Below are 25,344 nucleotides of genomic sequence, written 5' to 3'. Positions count from 1 at the left end.
AGATCCCACATGCTGTGGAGCAACTAAGCCCGTGCGCCACAACTACTGAGCCTGCGCTCTAGAGCCCGCCAGCCACAAGTACTTAAGCCTGCGTGCCTAGAGCCCATGCACAGCAACAAGAAAAGCCACCACAATGAGAAGCCCGTGCACCACAACAAAGAGTAGCCCCTGCTGGCAGCAACTAGAGAAAGCCCGTGACCCAACGCAGGCAAAAACAAATAAATAAATAAATTTATTAAAAAACAACAACAACAACAACAACAGCATTTAACTTCTTGAATGAAAAAAGGATGTTACAAAAAACAATGAATTGTTATTAGGTGAGGGCAAAAACTAAACTTTTTCCTCAGATAAAATTACATATATTTCCTAATGGAAAATCTGAAACACATACATAAACATTAAAGTAAATATAGAGAAGCAATTTTCCTTACAAAACTAAAAAGAATTTAAATTCCACTCAATCAACAATTAAAATGGATAGGGTTTTCAGTGATCTGCATTTCTGTAACTTTAGGTATAAAAATTTAACTCATCAAACTAACTTTTCTATAATCAATAATTTTCAAGTAACACAGATGACAAAATATTAACTAAATTATGCCAACCAGTATAATAATAGCATCAGTCTTAAATTCAGACATCAGGTAACATTAGTTACTGCAGCTGTGACCTCTGTGTTCTGTAAGAAAAAGGTTCTAGCAGGTAAAAAAGGGTAAGTAAGTTAAGATTCATCCACAGTGAATTAGCTCAAATTTGGGGAAGGAGCACCATCTGTTATTACAGCCTCAGTAGCTAGACCATGACCACAATTAATTTTAGACCTTTTCTTTCTCCTGAGAGAAAGAGTTTTTGTTCTTCATCACACATCTATTTAACAGGATTATGATTTTCATTCATAATATGGAAATTCAAACTTAATGACCTAGTTCCTGGCCACATTTGCAAGTCAGTGATGGAAAAACTGAAGCTATGAGATTGGCTTAATTTACTGATCCCCTCTCTTCCTCTCCCTTTTGTCCTTGATTCCACCCTAAAAGGAATGCTTTCACAATACCTCTGGAAATATTTTCCAGACATCACTACAGCTCACTTCTTCAGCATTAAGACAAACAGAATGTTTACCTGAGGCACACCATAACAGAACTTTGCTCTCATCTCACCTTATAAAAATAAAATGGTCGCAGATTAAGAACTTGAATAATCCAGGGAAAAGTACGAGGTGAGCTATAGGCAAAGAGCACAATTTCCAAACAACAGGCCATCAAGGAATGATGAAATATATCCTGCTCTAAAAGAACCTTGGGGAAGAGAAAGACCACAGTTTAATAAATTTCTCAATTTTAGCCTCTGCCATTATGTAAAGAAGACTATAGAAACAAGAAAAAATAACATATCTTATGTAAGTTATAAACCATAACTTATATAAGTGTACATTATATTATACTAGATTACCAGAGATAAAAATCTGAGTTCTTAAACTGATAGTTTTCTTATGAGATACAGTCTTGCTCAGTGACAGATGTTAAATTCAAATGAGGCATAAACAACAATCTACTTTGAAACTGGAGTAAATAATAAAATAATTAATATTCCTGCCAAGAGAAAAGCATAAGAATTGGGCTCCTTTATTTAAATGACAGTTTTATGTCAACTGTTTTGTCAACATGAGGGCAGTGTTTATTAATCAAAACACTAAAATCAAAGGTGTAGTATATCACAGCTAAGATTTTTAAAAGTTCAGAGAAAGAAATATTTTACTAAGATAAAGTCTTGGGACTTCCCTGGCAGTCCAGTGGTTAAGACTCCATGCTTCCACTGCAGGGGGCATGGATTCGATCCCTGGTCAGGGAACTAAGCTCCCGATGCCACGTGGCGTGGCCAAAAAAACAAACAAACAAACAAAAGATAAAGTCCTATTTCACCACTGAGTTTAAAATTTAACATAAGTTTTCAGTTCTATAAATGGTGTTTGTTGCCATCCTTCTTTCAAATACCATTCCAAATCAACAAAGAGAATAAGCAATAGAAAATATCTTGGATAGAACAAGGAGTTAATTGTAACCGCAAACCATATATGAAAACTGAAACTGGATGAAAGGATGACAAATTACTCAGCAGAAAGTAGGATGGTCAAACATAAGGGCCTGAAGAGAGACACTTAAAACAAATGAATCTGCTGTACTCTACTCGGGAAAAACACAGCAACTGAAGGCACAGGCAGAATGAAAAGTACAGGTTAGGCAGGGGCTGACATGGATGGGTGATTTTTAAGTTTATGGTAGTCAGAAGTCCTCAGGTCCCCACCCAACATCCACTCTAAGGAGTCAGATGATAGGTCTCTAGTCTATCCCAACAAGGATCTAGAGAATTATTCTCTACAGAAACTGAACTAGAGAGAATCAGAGCTTGAGAACACCAGGTATAGAAGAGACCGTGGTTTTAGGTGAAAGTCTGCAGACTGAATTGTGAGACCAAGTTTCCCTTCCTTGCTCTGCTCTATAACACGAACAGCCAGGCAGATACTTTTCTAAAGAAACTGAAATATTCCAGAGAAGTCTTAAAGACACCAACAGTTGAGGGTCCCTATACTACACGATCACTTGAGGCTACTGGACTTTTATTCTCACTCTTGCACACAGAGCTTTGAGCCAAACTGTTTTGTCAACACCAGGGTTTATTAATGTCTCATTTTTAGTGACTCATTCAGAAAGTAGACATTTGAGGAAAGCCTCCAACTGAAAGACAAAGGTGTAATCCAACATTTGAGGAATAATCCAACATTTGAGGAAAGCCTCCAACTGAAAAACAAAGATCAAAACAAATGGAAAAGAAACTCAGAGGAAACAGAGACAATGCAGGCATCAGAAGAAAACCTCAAAGAAATCTAAATTAACCTCAAAGAATAAGTCTTAGAAATGAAAATACAGCTAAAATAAAAAATTCTTCAGAATTGGATGGTGAAAAATTGAGTAAATATCCTTAGAAGTAGAACAAAAAGACAAAGAAATCGAAAATAAGAGGATTAATCCAGAAGGTCCTTTATCTGAATCATAAAAGCTCCAGAAAGATAAAATTGTGGGCAATACATTATCTAAGAAATAATGCAATAAAATGACCTAGAACTGCAGGATGTAAATTTCTGGACTAAAAGAGGAACTCTGTAGGAATGCCCAACACATGAATGAAAAGACCCACGATTAAGGCACTCTATTATAAATTTCAGAACATTAGTGATAAAAGAATGATAACTAAGATTCTAGAAAGTAAAAACAGGTCACATACCAATACAAAGAATTAGAATGCCACTGGATTTCTAACTAGCAATACTGGAATCTAGAAGATAATGGAGCAATGCCTTTAAAATCATAAAATTATACAAAGACAACTATTAATCAAGTGTGAATCTAAAATAAAGACATTCTGGACTTCCCTGGCGGTCCAGTGGTTAAGACTCCACGCTTCCAATGCAGGAGGTGTGGGTTTGATCCCTGGTCAGGGAACTAAGATCCCACATGTCGCGTGGTGTGGCCAAAAAATAAAAAAATACAATAAAATAAAGACATTCATGCAGTTTTAAAAAAGACACTTAAGGCAAGGTAAGGTTTCCATGCTTTACTTGAGCTGATAAAATGTCTATACCACTGGATTGTGAAATTATGTATGTATAATGTAATACCTACAGCAACCAGTAAAGAAACAATCTATACAAAGATACACAGTCTAAAAATGTTCAAATTGACCCACAGGAAGGTAGGAAAAAGAAAACAGAAAACAAAATATAAAATGGCAGACTTATGCCCTAACAAATTAATAATTAAATTTAATAGGTAAATTAAATTTACCTATTAAAACAAAAAGCCTGACACAGTAGATTACAAAAAACATGACAACTATATGCTGCCTACAAGAAACTAATTTCAAAGGATGTTACAGGTAGATTGAAAGTAAAAGAATGGAAAAAGAGGGCTTCCCTGGTGGTGCGGTGGTTGAGAATCTGCCTGCTAATGCGGGGGACACGGGTTCAAGCCCTGGTCTGGGAAGATCCCACATGCCGCGGAGCAACTAGGCCCGTGCGCCACAACTACTGAGCCTGCACGTCTGGAGCCTGTGCTCCGCAACAAGAGAGGCCGCGATAGTGAGAGGCCTGCGCACCACGATGAAGAGTGGCCCCCGCTTGCCACAACTAGAGAAAGCCCTTGCACAGAAATGAAGACCCAACACAGCCAAAAATAAATAAATTACTTAGTTTTAGAAAAAAAGAATGGAAAAAGATATACAGGCATACCAGGTTCCAGACCACTGCAATAAAGTGAATATGCAATAAAGCAAATATCGCAATAAAGTAAGTCACACAAATGTTTTTGGTTTCCCAATGCACGTAAAAGTTATGCTTACACTATATTATAATCTATGAAGTGTGCAATAGCATTATGTCTAAAAAAATAACTTAATTAAAAATTACTTTATTACTAAAAAATGTTGACCATCACCTGAGGCTTCAGTGGGTCGTAATCTTTTTGCAATAGTAAAGATCACTAATCACAGATCACTATAACAAATACAATAGTAGTGAAAAAGTTTGCAATATTGCTACAATTAGCAAAATGTGACACAGAGAAATGAAGTGAGAAAATGCTGTTAGAAATATGGCACCAATAGACTTGATGCAGGGTTGCTGCAAACCTTTAATTTATTAAAAAGTCACTATTTGTGAAGCACAAAAAAGTGAAGCACAATAAAACTAGGTATGCCTGTATAAACATCAGCCAGATGACTTCAGAACAAAGACAATTACCAGACTCAGAGAGGGATGTTCTGTCATGATAAAATGATTAATTCACCAAGAAGACATAGTAATCCTCAATGTCTATGCATCAAACAGCAGAGCTTCAAACTATATGAATTAAAAAAAAATCTGATAGAACTGAAAGGAGAAAGAGACAAATCCACAATTTTATTTGGAGACATCAATACCTTTCTCTCCTCTCAATAACTGATAGAACTAAACCAAAAATTAGCAAGGATACAGAAGAATTCAACACCATTAACCAACAAGATAGAAATGACATTTGCAGAACACTCCACCCAAACAACAGCACACAATCTTTTCAAGTGCACAAAACATTTACCAAGAAAAACCACATCCTGGGTCATAAAATAAACCTCAAAAAATATAAACAAAAAGAACTCATAAGAGTGTATTATAAAAGTTTAGATATGGAAAATAAATTAGTGGCTAAAGAGACTGAGTGTCACTTAAAAAGGGGTAGTATGAGGGAGATCTTTGTGGCGAAAGAACAGTTCTGTATCTTGATTTTGGTGGTGGTTACCTAATCTACACATGTGATATAAGGGTAAAGAGCAAGACACATACATTGTTCTAATGTCAATTTCCTGGTTTTGATATACTATGTAAAATGTAACCACTGGGGGCAAATGGATACATGGGATCCCTCTGTACTACTTTTGCAACTTTCTGTGAATCTATAATTATTTCAAAATAAAAAGTTGAAAATTTACTTCTTTCTCCAGAAGCTATGGGAGCATATGCTCTATCAAGTATTAGTAAATCATGAAAAAGAAAGACGTGGAATCCAGGAAAAATGGGGAACCAACATAGAGGAAAACTTCCAGGGTGCAAACACAGAGAAATTTTATTACACTAGTTAAGCAGCACCTCCAAACATCAACTTGTTCTTACTGGAATTGAAGGTCAGAAGGCTTCAAGAGTGACAAGAGAGAGGAGGAGGAAACAAAGATCATATGATAAGTTTGACTTCTTAGAAAAATTCCTTTACATAGCTATCGGAGAGAGTGATCAGACTTGATCAAATGTCCAAAGAAAATGAAGCAAAAAAAAAAAAAAAAGCCATCAACATTTTATTCCTCAAAACTCCCTGAGCGGTATGGCTAGATATTTTAATTATCAGTTGGTTTAATAGTTGGGGGATTTCATTATTAGCTAGCTAGGAACAAAGGACAAAAAAACTGACCAAAGGGAAAGGATAATGATGGTGCATCAAAGAAAAATTTTACATATTTCACATTTCTGCCTAGAGGTGGCTAGCACTGGGTGTGCCAAAGACAACTAAGGCCAATTAAGATGTCATCATGGGTAAGTTTGCCATTAACTGCTGAGCCCCACAATGAACTACAGAGGCTCTCAACACATTGCTTCCAAGCTTACGTTCTGTAGACCTCGCCAGTCGCTGGGAGAGTGAATTTACTTACTGACATGTCCATTCCATGAAGTCTTCGTGTCTCCTGAACCATTACAGTCTCTAATATTTTATAATACAAAATTTCTGCAAGCTTTAGTCTGTTTACAGCAAAATCTACGGGGGGAAACAAAGGGAAAACACGTGCTAAATAAATGTAGCTGTTAAGAACTAAAGAACAAAACTTATATAAGCTTCAATCAGATATATTAAAAATTGCAGGGAAAGAAAAAACTTGAGTTTCTATTTTTCTTGGAACAATCTATCTACTTTCAATGCTTTATCAATTTCAGTTTTGTCTTCTTACCTATGTGAGATCCTGGCTGTTCATCTGTTGATTGGGTATAGTGTTGGCAGAAAGTCTCTCCTATTAGTTTCACTGTTTTCATAATGTTTTCCATAGGATTACGCATACAAGACCTAAAAAATACAAAAGGAACCTAATTAACAGAAAAAAAATTCCAGAGTACCAACATTTCTTCATTCAAGAATTAGTCTAGTTTTTAGTGACCAAAGTCCTATTCTCAGGTGTAAACCTAGATATGTAAACACAGCATATTTCAAACCAGTCTACAGCCTTTAAATATAATCATTTGGCATATTGTTTTGGAATTTCAACATTACGGGAGTCAATGTTCTCTCTATTATGCTTCTATTTATACGAAATTCTAAAAAGGCAAAATTCTAAGGACAGAAAACATATCAGTGGTTTCCAGAGGCTGGGGATGGCATAGGGATTGACTACAAAGGGGCATAAATTTGGGGGGACTGTTCTATGTCTTGATCATGGTGGTGATGGTTATACAACTGTATACATTTGTCAAATCTCATACAACTGTACAGTATATATACTGACTCTTGTATATAAATTATACTTCAATAAACCTGATTTAAGAAAGATTTCTTCATCTGATTTAAGAAAATGATAGGCAGCATTTATGTATATATTGTGCTGGAACAATAAACTGCATTTAGTTCTTATCAAAGCCAAAAGAATAACAAATAAAAAAAATGTAGCATTAAAAAGGAAGATGGACTTCCCTGGTGGCACAGTGTTTAAGAATCTGCCTGCCAATGCAAGGGACACGGGTTCGATCCCTGGTCTGGGAAGATCCCACATGCTGCAGAGCAACTAAGCCTGTGTACCACAACTACTGAGCCTGTGCTCTAGAGCCCGCAAGCCACAAGTACTGAAGCCCGAGCGCCCGAGAGACTGTGCACTGCAACTACTGAGCCCACGCACCGTAACTACTGAAGCACTAGCGCTCTAGGGTGCACGTGCCGCAACTACTGAGCCCAAGTGCTGCAACTACTGAAGACTGCGCGCCTAGAGCCCATACTCTGCAACAAGAGAAGCCACCGCAATGAGAAGCCAGCATACCATGACGAAGAGTAGCCCCTGCTTGCAGCAATGAAGACCGAACGCAGCCAAAAATTAAATTAAAAAAAAAAAAAAAGACATTTGGCAAGAAGCAATTAATCCTGTTACTTTTATATTATTAACTCTGTTACCTTTCTATCAATAAAACACAGAATACAGGTCTTAATTCAGAAATGACAAACAAATCCAAGACTGTGAGAAACAATGTGATTTGCCCAAAGCCAAATAACTAGTGCAGGGTTCAGAATTCCCGGTCCCATGTTCAAAAAGACCAGCATCATGTGCAGCATCATGTGCCATGTAGCATATATGGCAAAAACATTTTATATTCTTATCAAGTTCTTCTAATGCAAAGCTGTGCCTCTTGAGTTATATTTTCTTCCAAATAGGTTGCTTTTTAAAATTTTATTATGTGGTAAAAACACATAACAAATTTACCCTCTTAATTTTTAAGTGTACATTACTGTCAACTATGTGCATGTTATTGTATAGTGATCTCTAGAACTTTCTCATCTTGCATAAATGAAACTCTATACCCATCGAACAACAACTCCCTGTTTCCCCCCTGCCCCAGCCCCTGGCAACCACCATGCTACTTTCTGTTTCTATCAGTCTTATTACTTTAGATACCTCATATAAGTGGAATCATGCAGTATTTGTCTTTTTGTGATTGGCTTATTTCACTCTGTATAATGTCTTCAAGATTCATCCATATTGTAGCATATGACAAGATTTCTTTCTTTTTAAGGCTGAGTAATATTCTGTTGTACATACCACATTTTCTTTATTCATTCATTCAACAGTGGACATTTAGGTTGGTTCTATATCTTGGCTCTTATGGGTAATGCTGCAATAAACTTGGGTGTGCAGCTATCTCTCTGAGATCCTGTTTTCAACTCTTTGGGATATATACCCAGAAGTGGGATTGCTAGGTCATAAAAATTCTATTTTTGAGAAATCTCCATACTGTTTCCCATATCAGCTACACCATTTATAATCCCACCAATGGAGTGCCAATTCTGATACTCACCAACACATTTATTATTTTCTGTTTTTTTGATAGTGGCCATTCTAACGGGTGATATCTCATTGTGGTTTTAATTTGCATTTACCTGATGATTAGTAATGTTGAGAATTTTTTCACATGCTTGTTGGTTATTTTTATGTCTTCTTTGGAGAAATGTCTATTTAAGTCTTTTGCCCCTTTTTCAAATCAGGTGTTTGTTGTTTTTTTTGTTTTGTTTTTTGTTGTTTGAGTTGTAGGAGTTCTTTATATACTCTGGCTATTAACCCCTTATCTGATATATGGTTTGCAATTGCATTCTTCTATTCTAGCAGGTTGCTTTTTCATCCTACTGATTATTTTCAATGCTGTACAGAGGTATTTAAGTGGGATATAGTCCCATTTTTCTATTTTTGCTTTTGTTACCTATACTTTTGATGTCACATCCAAGAAATCACTGCCCATTTCAGTGTCATAAAGCTTTTCACCTATGTTTTCTTCTAGTTGTACAGTTTCAGGTCTCATGTTTAGGTTTTTAACAAATTTTGAGTTAACTTTTGTACATGGTGTAAGATAAAAGTCCATCTTCATTCTTTTGCATGTGGATATCTCAAAGAGATATTTGCATACTCAAGTTCACTGCAGCATTACTCACAGCAGCCAAGATGTGGAAGCAATCTATATGTCCACTGACGAATGAATGGATAAAGGAAGTGTGGTATGTATATACATACAATGGAATATTATTCAGGCTTAAAAAGAAGGAAATCCTGCCATATGCTACAGCATGGATGAACCTTGAAGATATGATACTAAGTGAATCTGACTTTCCCCATAGTGTAGTCTTGGCACCCTTGTCAAAGATCATTTAATGATATATGTGAAGGTTTATTTTGGGACTCTAGTCTATTCCATGTCTAGTCTACATGTCTGTCTTTATGCCAATACCATACTGTAGCTCTGGAATGTGTTTTGAAATCAGAAATGTGAGGCCTCCAGCTTTTTACTTCTTTCTCAAGATTATTTTGGCTAATAAAAGTCCTTCAAGGGCTTCCCTGGTGGCGCAGTGGTAGATAGTCCACCTGCCGATGCAGGGGACACGGGTTCGTGCCCCGGTCTGGGAAATCCCACATGTCGCGGAGTGGCTGGGCCTGTGAGCCATGGCCGATAAGCCTGTGTGTCCGGAGCCTGTGCTCCGCAACAGGAGAGGCCACAACAGTGAGAGGCCCGTGTACCGCAAAAAAAAAAAAAAAAAGTCCTTCAAAATTCCTTATGAATTTTAGATTTTTTTTTCTATTTCTGTAAAAATGCCATTGGGATTTTGATAGGGACTGTACTGAATCTGTAGATTGCTTTGGGTAATATGGACATTTTAACAATATTAAATCTTCCAATTCATAAACATGGAATGTCTTTCCATTTATTTGTTTCTAGGTTCTTTGTCTTTTGCATTCTATGTTTTCTTCCTTCCTTCCTTCTCTTGTGCTTTAAAATGTCTGCAAGATGCTTTGCCATTTCTTTTTAACTTGTTCATGCTAAATGGATAGTTCAGTTCAGATCTATTTATTCAAATGCTATGAGGGTAGATCTTTATGAATCTTCCTACTTTACATGCAATCTGCTTACCTTCTGAGCTATGGTTGAGGCTGGGGCTTCTTCTGTCCACTTTTCTATAGACTGAGGTTTGGGGACTAGTGGGAGGGCACAGATGTGCTATGTTCAGCTTTTGTTAGAGGATCAGGGCTTTGCTTTCTCTTCTGAGATTTAGTTAAATGTCCCCATTCCAGGGTTCACTATACCTTGGTCAGAGATATCTTCTAGTTCTATGAAGATCTCTCCCCAAATAAGCTAGGAATCTTGGAAAATGGTAGGTCCTGAGAATTTTTCATATTTCTGCTATCTTGGTGGTATACAGGGACTTTCACTTGGGGAGGTTTCTATGACTTTTTACTCATATGCCTACTCATGCCATTTGTTCTCTCCACATCTGGGTTATTAATGAGTATTTTCAAGATCCTATCAATAGGACTTCCCTGGTGGCACAGTGGTTAAGAATCTGCCTGCCAATGCAGGGGATGTGGGTTCGAGGCCTGGTCCGGGAAGATCCCACATGCCGCGGAGCAACTAAGCCCGTGCATCACAACTACTGAGCCCGCGTGCCACAACTACTGAAGCCCGCGCACCTAGAGCCACACTCTGCAACAAAAGAAGCCACCGCAATGAGAAGTCCGTGCACCGCAATGAAGAGTAGCTCCCGCTTGCCACAATTAGAGAAAGCCCACGCGCAGCAACAAAGACCCAACGCAGCCAAAAATAATAAATAAGTTAAATAAATAAATAAATAAAAAGATCCCATCAACACACTCTTTCCCCCCAGTAACGCTTCTTGGGGATAGGCATACCAGAAGCAACCACTTCCTTTCCTGACCACCACTTTGGAAAATTATAGCATGAAATCATATCCCTCTCCTCATTTGGTTTCTGCTGATAGATAGTCTGCTGATTTTTACTATTCTGTTATTAGGTATTAGGAAATAAGGTTCTCTAATCTGGCCTCACTTTATCATCTTTACTATGAAATATGCTTCTTTTTCTTAGACAATTGCATAAAATTCCATTTTACAGCTGTACCATCAATATGTAACCAGTCTCCCATTTGATGGACATTTATATTGAACCCATTTAAAAACAATGTAAAAAGAAAAACAGTAATGCATAAATTAGGGGTGTTACCAGAATGGAATGTTGGAGCTAAATAACCTTTAAGATACATTTAACCTTGAAAGTCTATAATAATACGAAATAAAATTTATATATAATTTTTAATAGGTACTTCTATCTGATTTTAGGTCAACATACTTTGTGATTGAAATGGTACAGTAAAACTTGCCAGATGTATATCCAGTATCTCCAGAATTCGGAAATACTGAAAACAGAATGGAATACAGAATCTAATTTAAAAGAGACATTTGGAAAAATACTAGTATTGTACTCACTCAAAAATGTTTATAAGTTGTTCACTTGGTGCATTTTTCAGTCCGGCCACAATACTCTGTAACCGGCTCACACTTTGGGTGGCTGAAGCAACAGGAGTAATGACTGCTTCTTTTTCTCTTAAATATCGTCGTCCTGTCAGTGGTGTAGAAGGTGCAAATGATGTTTTCTGTCAGAAAAGAAAATTATGTGAGATTAAAAAGCTACCTTCTTCCTCATTATGTGTTTAATTCAGTACATATGCCATCTTCTCTATTCACGTTTAATAGGTTACTTTCTCCCCCTCTTCTGGTTACCCACCAAAATTTTAGCAATATTATGCTAATAACATCCTACCTTTGAATAACACTTTCCCAAAGTGCTTTCTATCTATAATCTCATTTTATCTTCATAACATTCATTTGAAATATAACAGGCACATTTTCATTTTACATATGAGGCAATAGGCACAGAGAAGTTATAAAACTTGTTTAAGCTGACAAAGGTAATGGCAGAGCTGGGACTAAAACTTAGGTTTCCATCTTCTGGACCAGTGAATTTTCCATTAGACCTCATCCTCCAACCTACCTAAGACATAAATACAGAATTAAGCCTTGGCTATTAACAATCAAATCAGAGTTATATGGCTGAAGTTTGGGAAGAGCACATAGTTCGTCATGGGTAGGAAAGCAAACTAAATTTTAAATCAAGAGAAGAGTGGCTAAAGTGATGCAAAGAAAAAATAGGAGGAAAGCATAAATCCTTCTTCATATCCAAAGACACATACTCTACTGAAAAGCCAGGCATTCTGGGAAAATATCCAAATATGAAAAATTGCAAGAAATGAGGTAAAAATACTAAATGCCACAGTTTTGAAAGCTACCTTTAAGGCTTTCATGGGAAATATGAGTTAATAGAAGAAACTCAAGATTTAACTTGAAAGATGCTGCTGCTGTTAGTAGAATCACACACACAGAGAAAAAGATCATTCAAGACTGAGGCCAGGCTAGGTTAATTACTTTTTCAAAGTGTTGTTGAAGGTTACACTCCACATTAGCCTGTGCTGTCAGTTTCCCTAATGGGGCATCACCAGTGAACTTTCGAGGAGTTCCAATTTCCTCTTCTGCATCTGCTCCCAAAAAGATCCTCTCATCAAAGTCACCAACAGTTAAAACATATTCTTCATACTCCTTGTTCACTGCTTTGCTGAAAAGAGAATTATTTTAAGCTGCTAGAACAAAACTAAGTTACACAATGGATTTATCTTGACTTGAAGATAGATTTTGACTCCACAGACTAGAAAAGCTCATGACTTTCTAGTTTTTATTAACTTTGCCCATCTAACAATATCAGAGGTTTCTATCCGATCACAGACATTCTTCACATTCACATACATGGCAATAAATTACTTTGAAAGGTGAGTGAAAAGAATATACACTTAATCTGGAAACTAGTTGAACCTAATGAAGACCTGATCATTGAGGAAACAATTGTGTGTGGCCTTGAAATATAAGCACATTCTGAACTTGCCAATATTTGATTAATTTGCCAATATTAGTTTACAAAGAATGTAAACTCAAATACAGAAGTCATTGGGTCTGTTTATGAGTTTCTTAGGAGAGCAGCTGTTTTAAGAGCAAATGGGATCTTAAAATAAATGTACTTAAAGACAGCAAGGCTTAGTGATAACACCCACTCAGCCACGGAAGCAGAAGGAACTTGAATTTGGAGCAGTTACCTTCATACAACATTTCACTTAACAAACTGCAACAAATCATACTGATAACCTATGATATGCCAGATACCATCAGTGCTAGACACTTACCTATTATCAGTAAAACTAGAAAGGTCCAGAAGGCATTCTCCCTTTAAAATCTGGGGAAAAAAACCCACTTTGTGACTTCATGTAAGTAAGCATATTAACATACACACAAAAATACTACATTTATCTAAATTTTCACATTGGTAGTTATAAATAACAGACACACACACAAAATAGAATTACTAAATATTTCTTTCAGACCTGTAAATCCTATTTAGTATGCAAATAAAATATTAAAAAACATTTAAAGTCAAGTTTTTTTTTTTTTTTTTTTTTTTTTTTTGCGGTATGCGGGCCTCTCACTGTTGTGGCCTCTCCCGCCGCGGAGCACAGGCTCCGGACGCGCAGGCTCAGCGGCCATGGCTCACGGGCCCAGCCGCTCCGCGGCATGTGGGATCCTCCCAAACCGGGGCACGAACCCACATCCCCTGCACCGGCAGGCGGACTCCCAACCACTGCGCCACCAGGGAAGCCCCTAAAGTCAAGTTTTGAAAATACTTTGTAGTCTATAGCAGTGGTTTCCAAATTTTAGTGACATAACAATCATGTAGGGGAACTTGTTAAAAATGCAGACTGACAGACCTCAAGGTCTGAACTAAGGCAGCAGTTTGTTTGTTTTTTGTTTTTGCGGTAGAGGGCCTCTCCCGTTGTGGAGCACAGGCTCCGGATGCACAGGCTCAGCGGCCATGGCTCACGGGCCCAGCCGCTCTGCGGCATGTGGGATCCTCCCGGACCGGGGCGCAAACCCGTGTCCCCTGCATCGGCAGGCGGACTCTCAACCACTGCGCCACCAGGGAAGCCCAAGGCAGAAGTTTTAACAAATTCCTCAAGTAATTCTCATGAACGCTGTCCAATTTTAAACATTGGTCTATGGAAAATGGAAACTAACAGTTACTGAATGATAATATATGTCAGGCAAGCAAAAGATTTGAAAGGAATATAGGTACTGTTACTGGTGACAGAGGAAAACTACACTGTTATCAATATTTTCTGTGTATCCACACTATACTTAGATTACTACATAACAAGGGTTGCAAACTCAAATGATTTCAGGGGTCAGGGATCAACGTACATAAATGAAGATGGCAGAAAGCATGCTTCCCATCCTAAAAGAGGTGGCCAAAAGACGTGGCCATCATTTAGCTTGACAACAGTTACCATGTAGAAATTGCAAACTGGTATTGCCATAGCTTCTGATTTTTAAAAAATTTTCATATAAAAGATCTTTATGTGTAAGTTAAAAATTGAACAAAAGAAAAATGAAATAAAAAATTAAAACACCCTAAACAGGCCAAATAAAGCGTCTGGCCCATGGTCAGGAGAACCACTGTCCAAACCAGGATACTTTTGGAGTGAAAGAAGACACTATAATAATTATGCCAAGACAACAGCCAAAACCCAGATAATTCAGGCAAACCAAGATGAATGGTCATCATAGCCAGGGGCCACTAGTGCCTTGCACAATAGACATAATCCTTGAGTTCCTTTAAAAGTTTATTTTGCTGGAGATTAAAGTTTTACAAAAAGATATTTTACATAGATATACACACAAAAATATATACTGTGTATATATACACATAAATAAATACTTGTTTTTTTGCTGAAAGATAAGACTAAATACAAAATGATGTCCAAGAGGGACTTCCCTGGCAGTCCAGTGGTTAAGAATCCCCCTTCCAATGCAGGGGATTCAATCCCTAGTCGGGGAACTAAGATCCCACATGCCGTGGAGCAACTAAGCCTGTGCGCCACAACTACTGAGCACACAGGCCACAACTACAGAGCCCATGCACTCTGGAGCCCGTGCACCACAACTGGAGAGAAGCCCGCGTGCCGCAGTGGAGGATCCCTCATGCCGCAACTGAAACCCAATGCTGGAGATTGGTTCAAGATGGCAGAGTAGAAGGACGTGCTCCTACTCCCTCCTGTGAGAGCAGCGGAATCACAACTAACTGTTGAACAATCATCAACAGGAAGACACTGGAACTCACCAAAAAAGATACCCCACATCCAAAGACAAAGGAGAAGCCACAGTGAGATGGTAGGAGGGGCACAATCACAATAAAATCAAATCCCATAACTGTTGGGTGGGTGACTCACAAACTGGAGAACACTTATACCACAGAAGTCCACCCACTGGAGTGAAGGTCCTGAGCCCCACGTCAGGCTTCCTAACCTAGGGGTCCGGCAATAGGAGGAGGAATTCCTAGAGAATCAGACTTTGAAGGCTAGCGGGATTTGACTGCAGGACTTTGATAGGACTGGGGGAAACAGAGACTCCACTCTTGGAGGGCACACACAAAGTAGTGTGCACATCGGGACCCAGGGGAAGGAGCAGTGACCCCACAGGAGACTGAACCAGACCTACCTGCTAGTGTTAGAGGGTCTCCTGGAGAGGTGGGGGGTGGCTGTGTCTCACTATGAGGACAAGGACACTGGCAGAAGTTCTGGGAAGTACTCCTTGGCATGAGCCCTCCCAGAGTCTGCCATTAGCCACACCAAAGAGGCCAGGAAGGCTCCAGTGTTGGGTCACCTCAGGCCAAACAACCAACAGGGAGGGAACCCAGCCCCACCCATCAGCAGACAAGCAGATTAAAGTTTTACTGAGCTCTGCCCACCACCAGTCCCTCCCATCAGGAAACTTGCACAAGCCTTGTAGATAGCCTCATCCACCAGAGGGCAGACAGCAGAAGCAAGAAGAACTACCATCCTGCAGCCTGTGGAACAAAAACCACATTCACAGAAGGATAGACAAGATGAAAAGGCAGAGGGCTATGTACCAGATGAAGGAACAAGATAAAACCCCAGAAAAACAACTAAATGAAGTGGAGATAGGCAACCTTCCAGAAAAAGAATTCAGAATAATAATAGTGAAGATGATCCAGGACCTCGGAAAAAGAATGGAGGTAAAGATCGAGAAGATGCAAGAAATGTTTAACAAAGATCTAGAAGAATTAAAGAACAAACAAACAGAGATGAACAATACAATAACTGAAATGAAAAATACACTAGAAGCAATCAATAGCAGCATAACTGAGGCAGAAGAACGGATAAGTGAGCTGGAAGACAGAATGGTGGAATTCACTGCTGCGGAACAGAATAAAGAAAAAAGAATGAAAAGAAATGAAGACAGCCTTAGAGACCTCTGGGACAACATTAAATGCAACAACATTTGCATTATAGGGGTCCTAGAAGGAGGAGAGAGAGAGAAAGGACCCGAGAAAATATTTGAAGAGATTATAGTTGAAAACTTCCCTAACATGGGAAAGGAAATAGCCACCCAAGTCCAGGAAGCGCAGAGTCCCTTACAGGACAAACCCAAGGAGAAACATGCCGAGACACATAGGAATCAAATTGGCAAAAATTAGAAACAAAGAAAAATTATTGAAAGCAGCAAGGGAAAAACAACAAATAACATACAAGGGAACTCCCACAAGTTTAACGGCTGATTTCTCACCAGAAACTCTACAAGCCAGAAGTGAGTGGCATGACATACTTAAAGTGATGAAAGGGAAGGACCTACAACCAAGATTACTCTACCCGGCAAGGATCTCATTCAGATTTGATGGAGAAATCCAAAGCTTTACAGACAAGCAAAAGCTAAGAGAATTCAGCACCACCAAACCAGCTCTACAACAAATGCTAAAGGAACTTCCCTAAGCGGGAAACACAAGAGAAGAAAAGGACCTACAAAAACAAACCCAAAACAATTAAGAAAATCATAATTCTATCAAACATTTAGAGAAGAGCTAGCACCCATCCTTCTCAAACTCTTCTAAAAAATTGCAGAGGAGGGGCTTCCCTGGTGGTGCAGTCGTTGAGAGTCCGCCTGCCGATGCAGGGGACACAGGTTCGTGCCCCGGTCCGGGAAGATCCCACATGCTGCGGAGCAGCTGGGCCAGTGAGCCATGGCCACTGAGCCTGCACGTCCGGAGCCTGTGCTCCGCAATGGGAGAGGCCATAATAGTGAGAGGCCCGCGTACAGCAAAAAAAAAAAAAAAAAAAAACTACAAACAACAAATGCTGGAGAGGGTGTGGAGAAAAGGGAACCCTCTTGCACTCTTGGTGAGAATGTAAATTGATACAGCCACTATGGAGAACAGTATGGCGGTTCCTTAAAAAACTGAAAATAGAATTACCATATGACCCAGCAATCCCAATACTGGGCATATACCCAGAGAAAAACATAATTCAAAAAGACACATGCACCCCAATGTTCATTGCAGCACTGTTTACAATAGCCAGGTCATGGAAGCAACCTAAATGCCCCTCGACAGACGAATGGATAAAGAAGATGTGGTACATATATACACAATGGAATATTACTCAGCCATAAAAAAGGAACGAAATTGGGTTATTTGTAGAGACGTGGATCAATCTAGAGAGTGTCATACAAAGTGAAGTAAGTCAGAAAGAGAAAAAACAAATACTGTATATTAACACATACATGTGGAACCTAGAAAAATGGTACAGATGAACAGGTTTGCAGGGCAGAAATTGAGACACAGTTGTAGAGAACAAACGTATGGACACCAAGGGGGGAAAGCGGTGGGGGGCGGGGGGTGTGGTGGTGTGATGAATTGGGAGATTGGGATTGACATATATACACTAATATGTGTAAAATGGATAATAAGAACCTGCTGCATAAAAAATAAAATAAAAAAAAAAGACCCAAATCTACCAAAAAATAAAATTAAATAAATAAATTTTTTAAAAATATATTTTAAATAAATATTTTTTAAAAAGTATGTGTAAGAGAAGAAACCAGTTAGGGAAGACTTTATGCTCAGAGGAAAATCTCATAATAGTATTTGCAAAGAGGGGAACTATAATAATGACCTAATCCATATTCCTATTTTTTTTTTCCAACCAAAGAGAAAACTCAAGTTGTAGCTGGATTAAATGGCTCAGCGTTGGGGAAATAAATTGAGACCCAAAGGAAAAAGCCAGGGCTTCCCTGGTGGCGTAGTGGTTGAGAGTCTGCCTGCCGATGCAGGGGACGCGGGTTCGTGCCCCGGTCTGGGAGGATCCCTCGTGCCGCGGAGCGGCTGGGCCTGTGAGCCATGGCCGCTGAGCCTGTGCGTCTGGAGCCTGTGCTCTGCAGCGGGAGAGGCCACAGCAGTGAGAGACCCGCGTACCGCAAAAAAAAAAAAAAAAAAGCCAACTCAAACATATAGAAAGAGCGAGGTAAATTATTGAGAAAAAAATCCAGAATGCATGTAGGTAGCCCACAACTGTAAGGGATTTTCTGTTCTACTCATATTGAATTAAAGTTACAGTTGTTATATTGATACATCATCCTACTTTTAATAAACAGTCAGCGAGTTATTCAAATTGTGGCAATAAACTAGCTTACTCTGACCTCCTGCTTTTTATAATTCTTTATCAGGCTTACTCTGATGTTCTGTTCTTTATAATTCTCTATCAGAACCTCCTATAGTTGCCTCTGACAGTGCATTTACTTGACAGTACATACAGATGGTCACATTCTTCAACAGCTCAGTTTTGCACATCACAGAAAATCACAGGACAACTCCACATCACATCAGAGACTGAAACCTGGGAATCTTGACCCTGAGTCCTATAATGTTAAGAACTTGCTTAAAATATTGCTTTTCCCCTTGAGGCTGCTGCTGCTGACCCCCCAAAATCTGAGTCATTTAATTGTAAGTATAGTACCTTCCTGTCAAAGAGCTTTGAAATATATGGCTTAAAGTAGTGCTCCTTTATTCCTTTGGCTTCTACCAGAAGTCCGTCATGTAGTTCACACAGTACAGGAATGATGCAGGGAGGTTCTTCAGAAGCCCTAAAGTCAGCAGTATGGAAATCAGATGGTAACCCTAGTTTGACAGGGTATAAAGAGCAATGGAGGGAAAAGAGAATATGGTCAATTTTTGAAACTCTTTTTCTAAAAATTGATAATCAGTTTTCAAAAATACATAAGGTCTTACCTTTAAATGACGGATTTAGCAAGTCTCGTCTATTTGGGCACATAATGGCATTGGCAAAAATCAGATCCAAGCAGCACAGAAGTAAATGATAAGAGTTTACTAAATCATCTCCAATCATACGAAAATTACCTTTAGAAGAAAAGAGACGTAAAACCCAGAAACCTTTCAGGTCAAATAGCACCAAGTTCCCACAGTAGAAATGTAAAACACCTGAAAGTGTCACCTTACCCTTAGTATAAACAAAGAGTGTCCAACAGAAATTAAAGAGCTCCTTAACACTGCAAGGAATCCTCCTAAAAAGGGGGAAAAAATGTACTTTTTATCTGACTTACTAAATATCATTCCACATTTGTCACTTAAATTGAAACAGCAAATATAACAAATAGTAAAGTCAAATTACATATAAAATCTCATTCACAAAGGACAGACAACTATGTTTTATTAAATGGAATTAAAAAGTAGACTTTTAAAAATGCAAATTCCCTTAATAAGTTTGTATCATAATTTTTATGTCAATTATATGAGGATTAAGTGTCTCACCTCTGCTTCCTGCTTCGTGGTAACTTTGGTGGCTCTTCATATGGATTTTGAAATATATCTAAAAAAATTGGCTCAAATTTTTTGAAAATTACAGTAGACACCTCAAAATTTCTTTCTAGCCTTTCCATACGTTCACGAAATTCTTGTGGCAAGTTTGACATGTCCATCCACTTCTTCATTTTACTAAAAAACTGTATTAAACTAAAAAAACAGAAAAAAAGCAAATTTAAAATGAGTCCATATAATGGAAGGAAAAGAAGACACTCTACTTATGCCTAAAAATCTTTATAAAATGCCTGATTTTATTTTAAAAAAAAAAGAGAGAGAGAGAAAACAAAAACCTCACTCCAAGTGCTATGAAATTACTTTGGTTCCCAGAATCACTGTGGGAATGTAGATTTTGAATTAGTAGTCAATACATAAAATACCTTCTACTATGCAGGGAGTACCTATCTACTTCTTTTATTCCCTGCAGCACCTAGACAGTACTCTGCATATAAATTACAAAGTAAATGTTAGGCAACAGACTGATGAGTTCACAAAACTAGTTTGAGGAAAGACAGAATCTCCCAATACTGGATTCTGGAATTTGATCACAAAGCACCAGACTGTTACAGGGCAGGAATAAAATTCAAATGTTTGTGTTCCAACGTGTGGTTCTACCTCCAAATATATACTAAGAAGGTAGTACATAACCAGAAAATCACTTAATGGATAATGGCTCTACCTTTCTGGCTTATTTAATTATGAGTGCATTTTTTTTATGTCCTCATGTTAGTATGGTCTTAGACTGAAATTTTGTAGTGTTAAAGCTCATTTAAGTGTCTAGGGCTATATACAGAATGATACTTGTAATTTTTTTCTTAAAAAAGGTGGTGGAAGAAATCATTAGCTAGTTGTCCATAGGTGTTCAAACTCCAGACATGCTGATTGAAATCTAAAAATCTGAGTTTTTTTTAAAAGATCTTTATCAGGGCTTCCCTGGTGGCACAGTGGATAAGAATCTGCCTGCCAATTCAGGGGACACGGGTTCGATCCCTGGTCCGGGAAGATCCCACATGCCGCAGAGCAACTAAGCCCGTGCACCACAACTACGGAGCCTGCGCTGTGGAGCCTGTGAGCCACAACTACTGAAGCCCGCATGCCTAGAGCCCGTGCACAGCATCAAGAGAAGCCACCACAATGAGAAGCCCGCGCACCACAACGAAGAGTAGCTCACGCTCTCTGCAACTAGAGAAAGCCTGCGCACAGCAATGAAGACCCAACACAGCCAAAAAAAAAAAAAAAAAAATGTATATCATGATACCCTGTGTGTGAGAATTCTCCTTTTTGGTTTTCTTTTTTTAACGGGTAATATGCATAATTACAAAATTTAAAAGGTACTAAAGGATATATGATGTCTGCTACCACCGCCCTCCCAGTTTTTTTCCACTAAAGCAATCAACTTTGCCTTAGTGACTAATTACATTGTTACTAGTTATTTGTCCTTGCAGAGCTTTTTAAGGCATTTATAAACATATACCTACTTAAACGTTTTTCCCACTCATACGATACCATACTACCTACAATATTCTGCACTTCATTTTTTCCCTGTAATTTATTTTGGAGATCTTTTTTTTTTTTTTTTTTTTGCGGTACACGGGCCTCTCACTGTTGTGGCCTCCCCCATTGCGGAGCACAGGCTCTGGATGCACAGGCTCAGCGGCCATGGCTCACGGGCCCAGCCGCTCCGCGGCATGTGGGATCTTCCTGGACCGGGGCACGAACCCATGTCCCCTGCATCGGCAGGCGGACTCTCAACCACTGTGCCAGAGAAGCCCTGGAGATCTTTTTATATCAGTTCATGTAATACTCCTTCCATAATTTTAAGAGCTGCGTTTTATTCCACTATATGAATGTACCATAAATGTATTTAAACATTCCCTTTTATCCCTTAATCTTTTTATTTTGAAATAGCATCAAACTTACAAAAAAGTTGCAAGAATAGTATACAAGAACTCCTTTATTCACCGATAATTAACATTTTGTGTATTTGCTTTGTCATCCATCTCTCTCTCTCTCTGTGTATATATGTGTATACAAGTGTTCCTTGATTTATCATGGGGTTACATCCCGATAAACCCACTGTAAGCTGAAAATATTATAAGCTGAAAATACATTTCATATACCTAACCTACCGAACATCATAGCTTAGCCTCGTCCACCTTACACATGCTCAGAACACTTCCATTAGCCTACAGTTGGGTAAAATCATCTAACACAAAGCCTATTTGATTAAAAAAAAGTGTTGACTATCTCATGTAGTTTAATGAATACTCTATTAAAAGTAAAAAACAGAATGGTTGTGTGGGTACAGAATGGTTGTAAGTGTATTGGTTGTTTACCATCCTGACTGCATGGCTGACAGGGAGCTATGGCTCACTGCTGCTGCCCAGCATCATGAGACAGTATCACACCATCAAGTCACAAATCTTAAGTCGAATCATCATCTGTATATGTATCCACATGTGATGGTTAATTTTAGGTGTCAATTGGACTGAGCCACGGTGCCTAGATAGTTGGTCAAACATTATTCTGGATGTTTCTGTGAAGATGTTTTTTGGATGAGATTAAAATTTTTTAGAAAAGTTATATACGGGCTCATGGATTTCCACTGCCTATCTGGACCAAAGCCAACCTGCCTACAGTCACTGCTGAGTGCCCAATCAGCCAGCAGCAGAGCAAGGTTCTTTAGGAGGCTGTATATGCTCTGAATCAGCAAACAGTATAGTGCTGTTTCTTCCATAGCCAGGATTCACAGGTCCAGGAATCAAGAGGTGGGGGGAGAGTGGCACCACTCACTATTACCCCTACTGACCCACCAGCAAAATTTTTGCTTCCTGTCTCTGTCACATTATACTCTGTTGGCCTAGAGGTCTTAGTTCCAAAGAGAGTAATGCTTCCACCAAGAGATACAACAATATCCATTGAACTAGAAGTTAAGACTGCATCCAACAACTTTGGGCTCCTCATGCCTCTAAAGCAACAGGCAAAGAAGGGAGTTACTATGCTGGCTGGAGTCACTGATCCTGATGACCAAGGAGAAATTGGATTGCTACTCCAGAATGGAGGTAAAGAAGAATAGAATACAGGAATCCCTTAGGGTAGCTCTTACTATTACCATCCCCTGTGATTAAAGTCAATGGAAAACTACAACAACCCAACAGGCAGGACTACTAATGGCCCAGACTCTTCAGGAACGAAGGTTTCGGGTCACCTCACCAGGTAAAAAAAACCACAACCAGCTGAGGTGCTTGCTGAAGGCAAAGGAAATATGGACTGGGCAGTGGAAGAAGGTTATTAATACCAACTACAACCACATGACCAGTGAAATGAGGACTCTAATTGTAACGAGTATTTCTTATTTTGCTACAAATATGTTTGTGTGCGTGTATTAAATCTTTGTATTCCTTCCTCTCTTACCCACTTGTTACGTAACATAGCACGTACTGACTTTATACCACAGTATTGTTAACTTTACTTCCGAGCATTTAAGTTATAGGATATCAAGAAGAGTAAACATCACCCAAGGATTTTGCATCCTCTTTTGGGGAAAGGGTTAGGGCATTTTGGGTTGTACAAAGTATACTTATCTCATGTTAGGCTAATGTATGATCTTGTTATGGCTTTTATTTGCAGATTAAGTATGGCATAAGGAGATGTGTATGGGCGCCCAGATATTCAGTCAAACATTATGCCAATGTTTCCATTAAGGTATTTTTTGGAATGAAATAAACATTTGGATTGGTGGATTCTGAGTAAAGCAGATTACTCTCCATAATGTAGGGGGGCCTCATCTAATCAGTCTGAAGGTCTTAACAGAAAAAGACTGACCTCCTCCCAAGTAAGAAGGAATTCTGCCAGCAGACTGCCTTTGGATTCAAACTGCAACTCTTTCCTGGGTTGCCAGCCTGCTGGGCTACCCCATATTTTAGACTCTCCAAGTCTCCACAACCATGTGAGCCAATTCCTTAAAATCCCTCTCCCTCTCCTCTTCCCAACCTGTGCATGTGTGTGTACATGCTATTTTGCATGTGCGCTCGCTCGCTCTCTCTCCATATATATGTGTGTGTGTGTATATATACACACACACACACACACACACATTAACACATTCTATTGGTTTTGTTCCTCTGGTGAACCCCAATATAACATACATATAATTTTTTTCTGAAGCATTTGAGAGTAAGGTGTAGATATCATGCCCCTTTACTCATAAATACTCTTCTATTTTCATAAAGAGAAAATGTATTTACTCAAAAATATAGTTTCTATTTCCTGAGAAAGAGGTCTTACATGATTAAGTGCAATTATCAAAATCAGAAAATTTTATATTGATAAAATACTATTAGTTCACATTTAAATTTATAATTCACCAATTGTCTCAAGAATGTTCTTGATAGCAATCTTAAATTTCCCAGTCTAGGTTGTAATCTAGTAGCATGAACTGCATTTATGTGTTATTTCCTTTTAGTTTCCTTCGGTCTACATCAGTTCTTTAGACTGTCTCTTGTGACACCAACATTTTGGAAGAGGACAGGTCAGTTATTTTGTAGTATGTCCCTACATGCTTCCCTCATTATTAGATTTAGGCTATGTATTTTTGACAGAGTACTACATAAGTGATGTTATATCCTTCTCAGTGGGTCATAACCATTTGTCCCATCATTGATAATAACTCTGCACTTGATTTAGGTGGTATCTGCCAGGTTTTCCACTTCAAAGTTACTATTTTTCCCTTTGTAATTGATAAGTGACTTATAGGGAGATACTCTACAATTATGCAAATATTTAGTTGGCATTCTAGTATAAGGAAGATATTTCCCTTCTCCCCTATTTATCATCAGTATAGATTTTATTCAGTGAGCTATAATCCATTACTGTCCCTATTCATTCTGATGCTCAAGTTATCCCAGGTATGATTACAAATGGGAGCCTTTTCAAACTAGCTCCTATGCCCCCTGGACATGTCCCCAACATTTTTTGAGCACTTCCTTACTTTCTGGCATAAGTTGTTCCAGGTTCGTTAGAAAAATAGGTCTGCCCCAGCTTCTGAATCAGCCATTTCTTTGAAGACATTATGCTAAGTATTCATTTGTTGTGTCCTTCCTTGGAGATATTATGCTGTTATTTGAAGACATTAGGCTAAGTGAAATAAGCCAGTTACAAAAAGACAAATACTGTACGATTCCACTTATGTGAGGTACCTAGAACAGTCAAATTCGGAGAGACAGAAAGTAGAATGGTGGTTGTTGAGTGCTAGGAGGAGGAAGAGGGAAGTTATTGTTTAAGTGGTATGGAGTTTAAGTTTGGGAAGATGAAAAAGCTCTGGAGATGGATGGTGGTGAGGGTTTAACAACAATGTTAATGTATTTAATGACAATGAACTGTACAATTAAAATTGGTTAAAATGG

At 38.6% G+C, this 25,344-nt stretch overlaps 1 protein-coding gene across 5 annotated transcripts in view; it reads right to left on the bottom strand.

Moving 5' to 3' along the window:
* RBL1 (RB transcriptional corepressor like 1) overlaps positions 1 to 25,344 on the bottom strand; it is a 75,542-nt gene that overhangs the window by 42,893 nt on the left and 7,305 nt on the right. For 2 of the 5 annotated variants that reach the window (XM_027078350.1, XM_027078351.1), the window contains exons 3-12: positions 19,892 to 20,092; positions 19,580 to 19,644; positions 19,352 to 19,480; positions 19,080 to 19,240; positions 13,404 to 13,453; positions 12,598 to 12,784; positions 11,602 to 11,768; positions 6,529 to 6,641; positions 6,235 to 6,338; positions 1,164 to 1,301 (exon numbers count right to left, since the gene is read on the bottom strand). In XM_027078350.1, the coding sequence (XP_026934151.1) occupies positions 1,164 to 1,301; positions 6,235 to 6,338; positions 6,529 to 6,641; positions 11,602 to 11,768; positions 12,598 to 12,784; positions 13,404 to 13,453; positions 19,080 to 19,240; positions 19,352 to 19,480; positions 19,580 to 19,644; positions 19,892 to 20,092 (1,315 nt within the window). Of the gene's footprint in view, positions 1 to 1,163; positions 1,302 to 6,234; positions 6,339 to 6,528; positions 6,642 to 11,601; positions 11,769 to 12,597; positions 12,785 to 13,403; positions 13,454 to 19,079; positions 19,241 to 19,351; positions 19,481 to 19,579; positions 19,645 to 19,891; positions 20,093 to 24,929; positions 25,055 to 25,344 lie in introns of all 5 variants that reach the window. The other 3 variants (XM_027078352.1, XM_027078353.1, XM_027078354.1) reach the window with 2 other exon arrangements.

The sequence above is a fragment of the Aethalodelphis obliquidens genome, unplaced genomic scaffold, assembly GCF_003676395.1.
Source record: "Aethalodelphis obliquidens isolate GAN/ISIS:26980383/991018 unplaced genomic scaffold, ASM367639v1 scaffold42, whole genome shotgun sequence".
In the NCBI taxonomy this organism is placed as follows: domain Eukaryota; kingdom Metazoa; phylum Chordata; class Mammalia; order Artiodactyla; family Delphinidae; genus Aethalodelphis; species Aethalodelphis obliquidens.
Note: the sequence above shows the minus strand (reverse complement) of the source record. Positions and strands in the feature narration are given on the sequence as shown.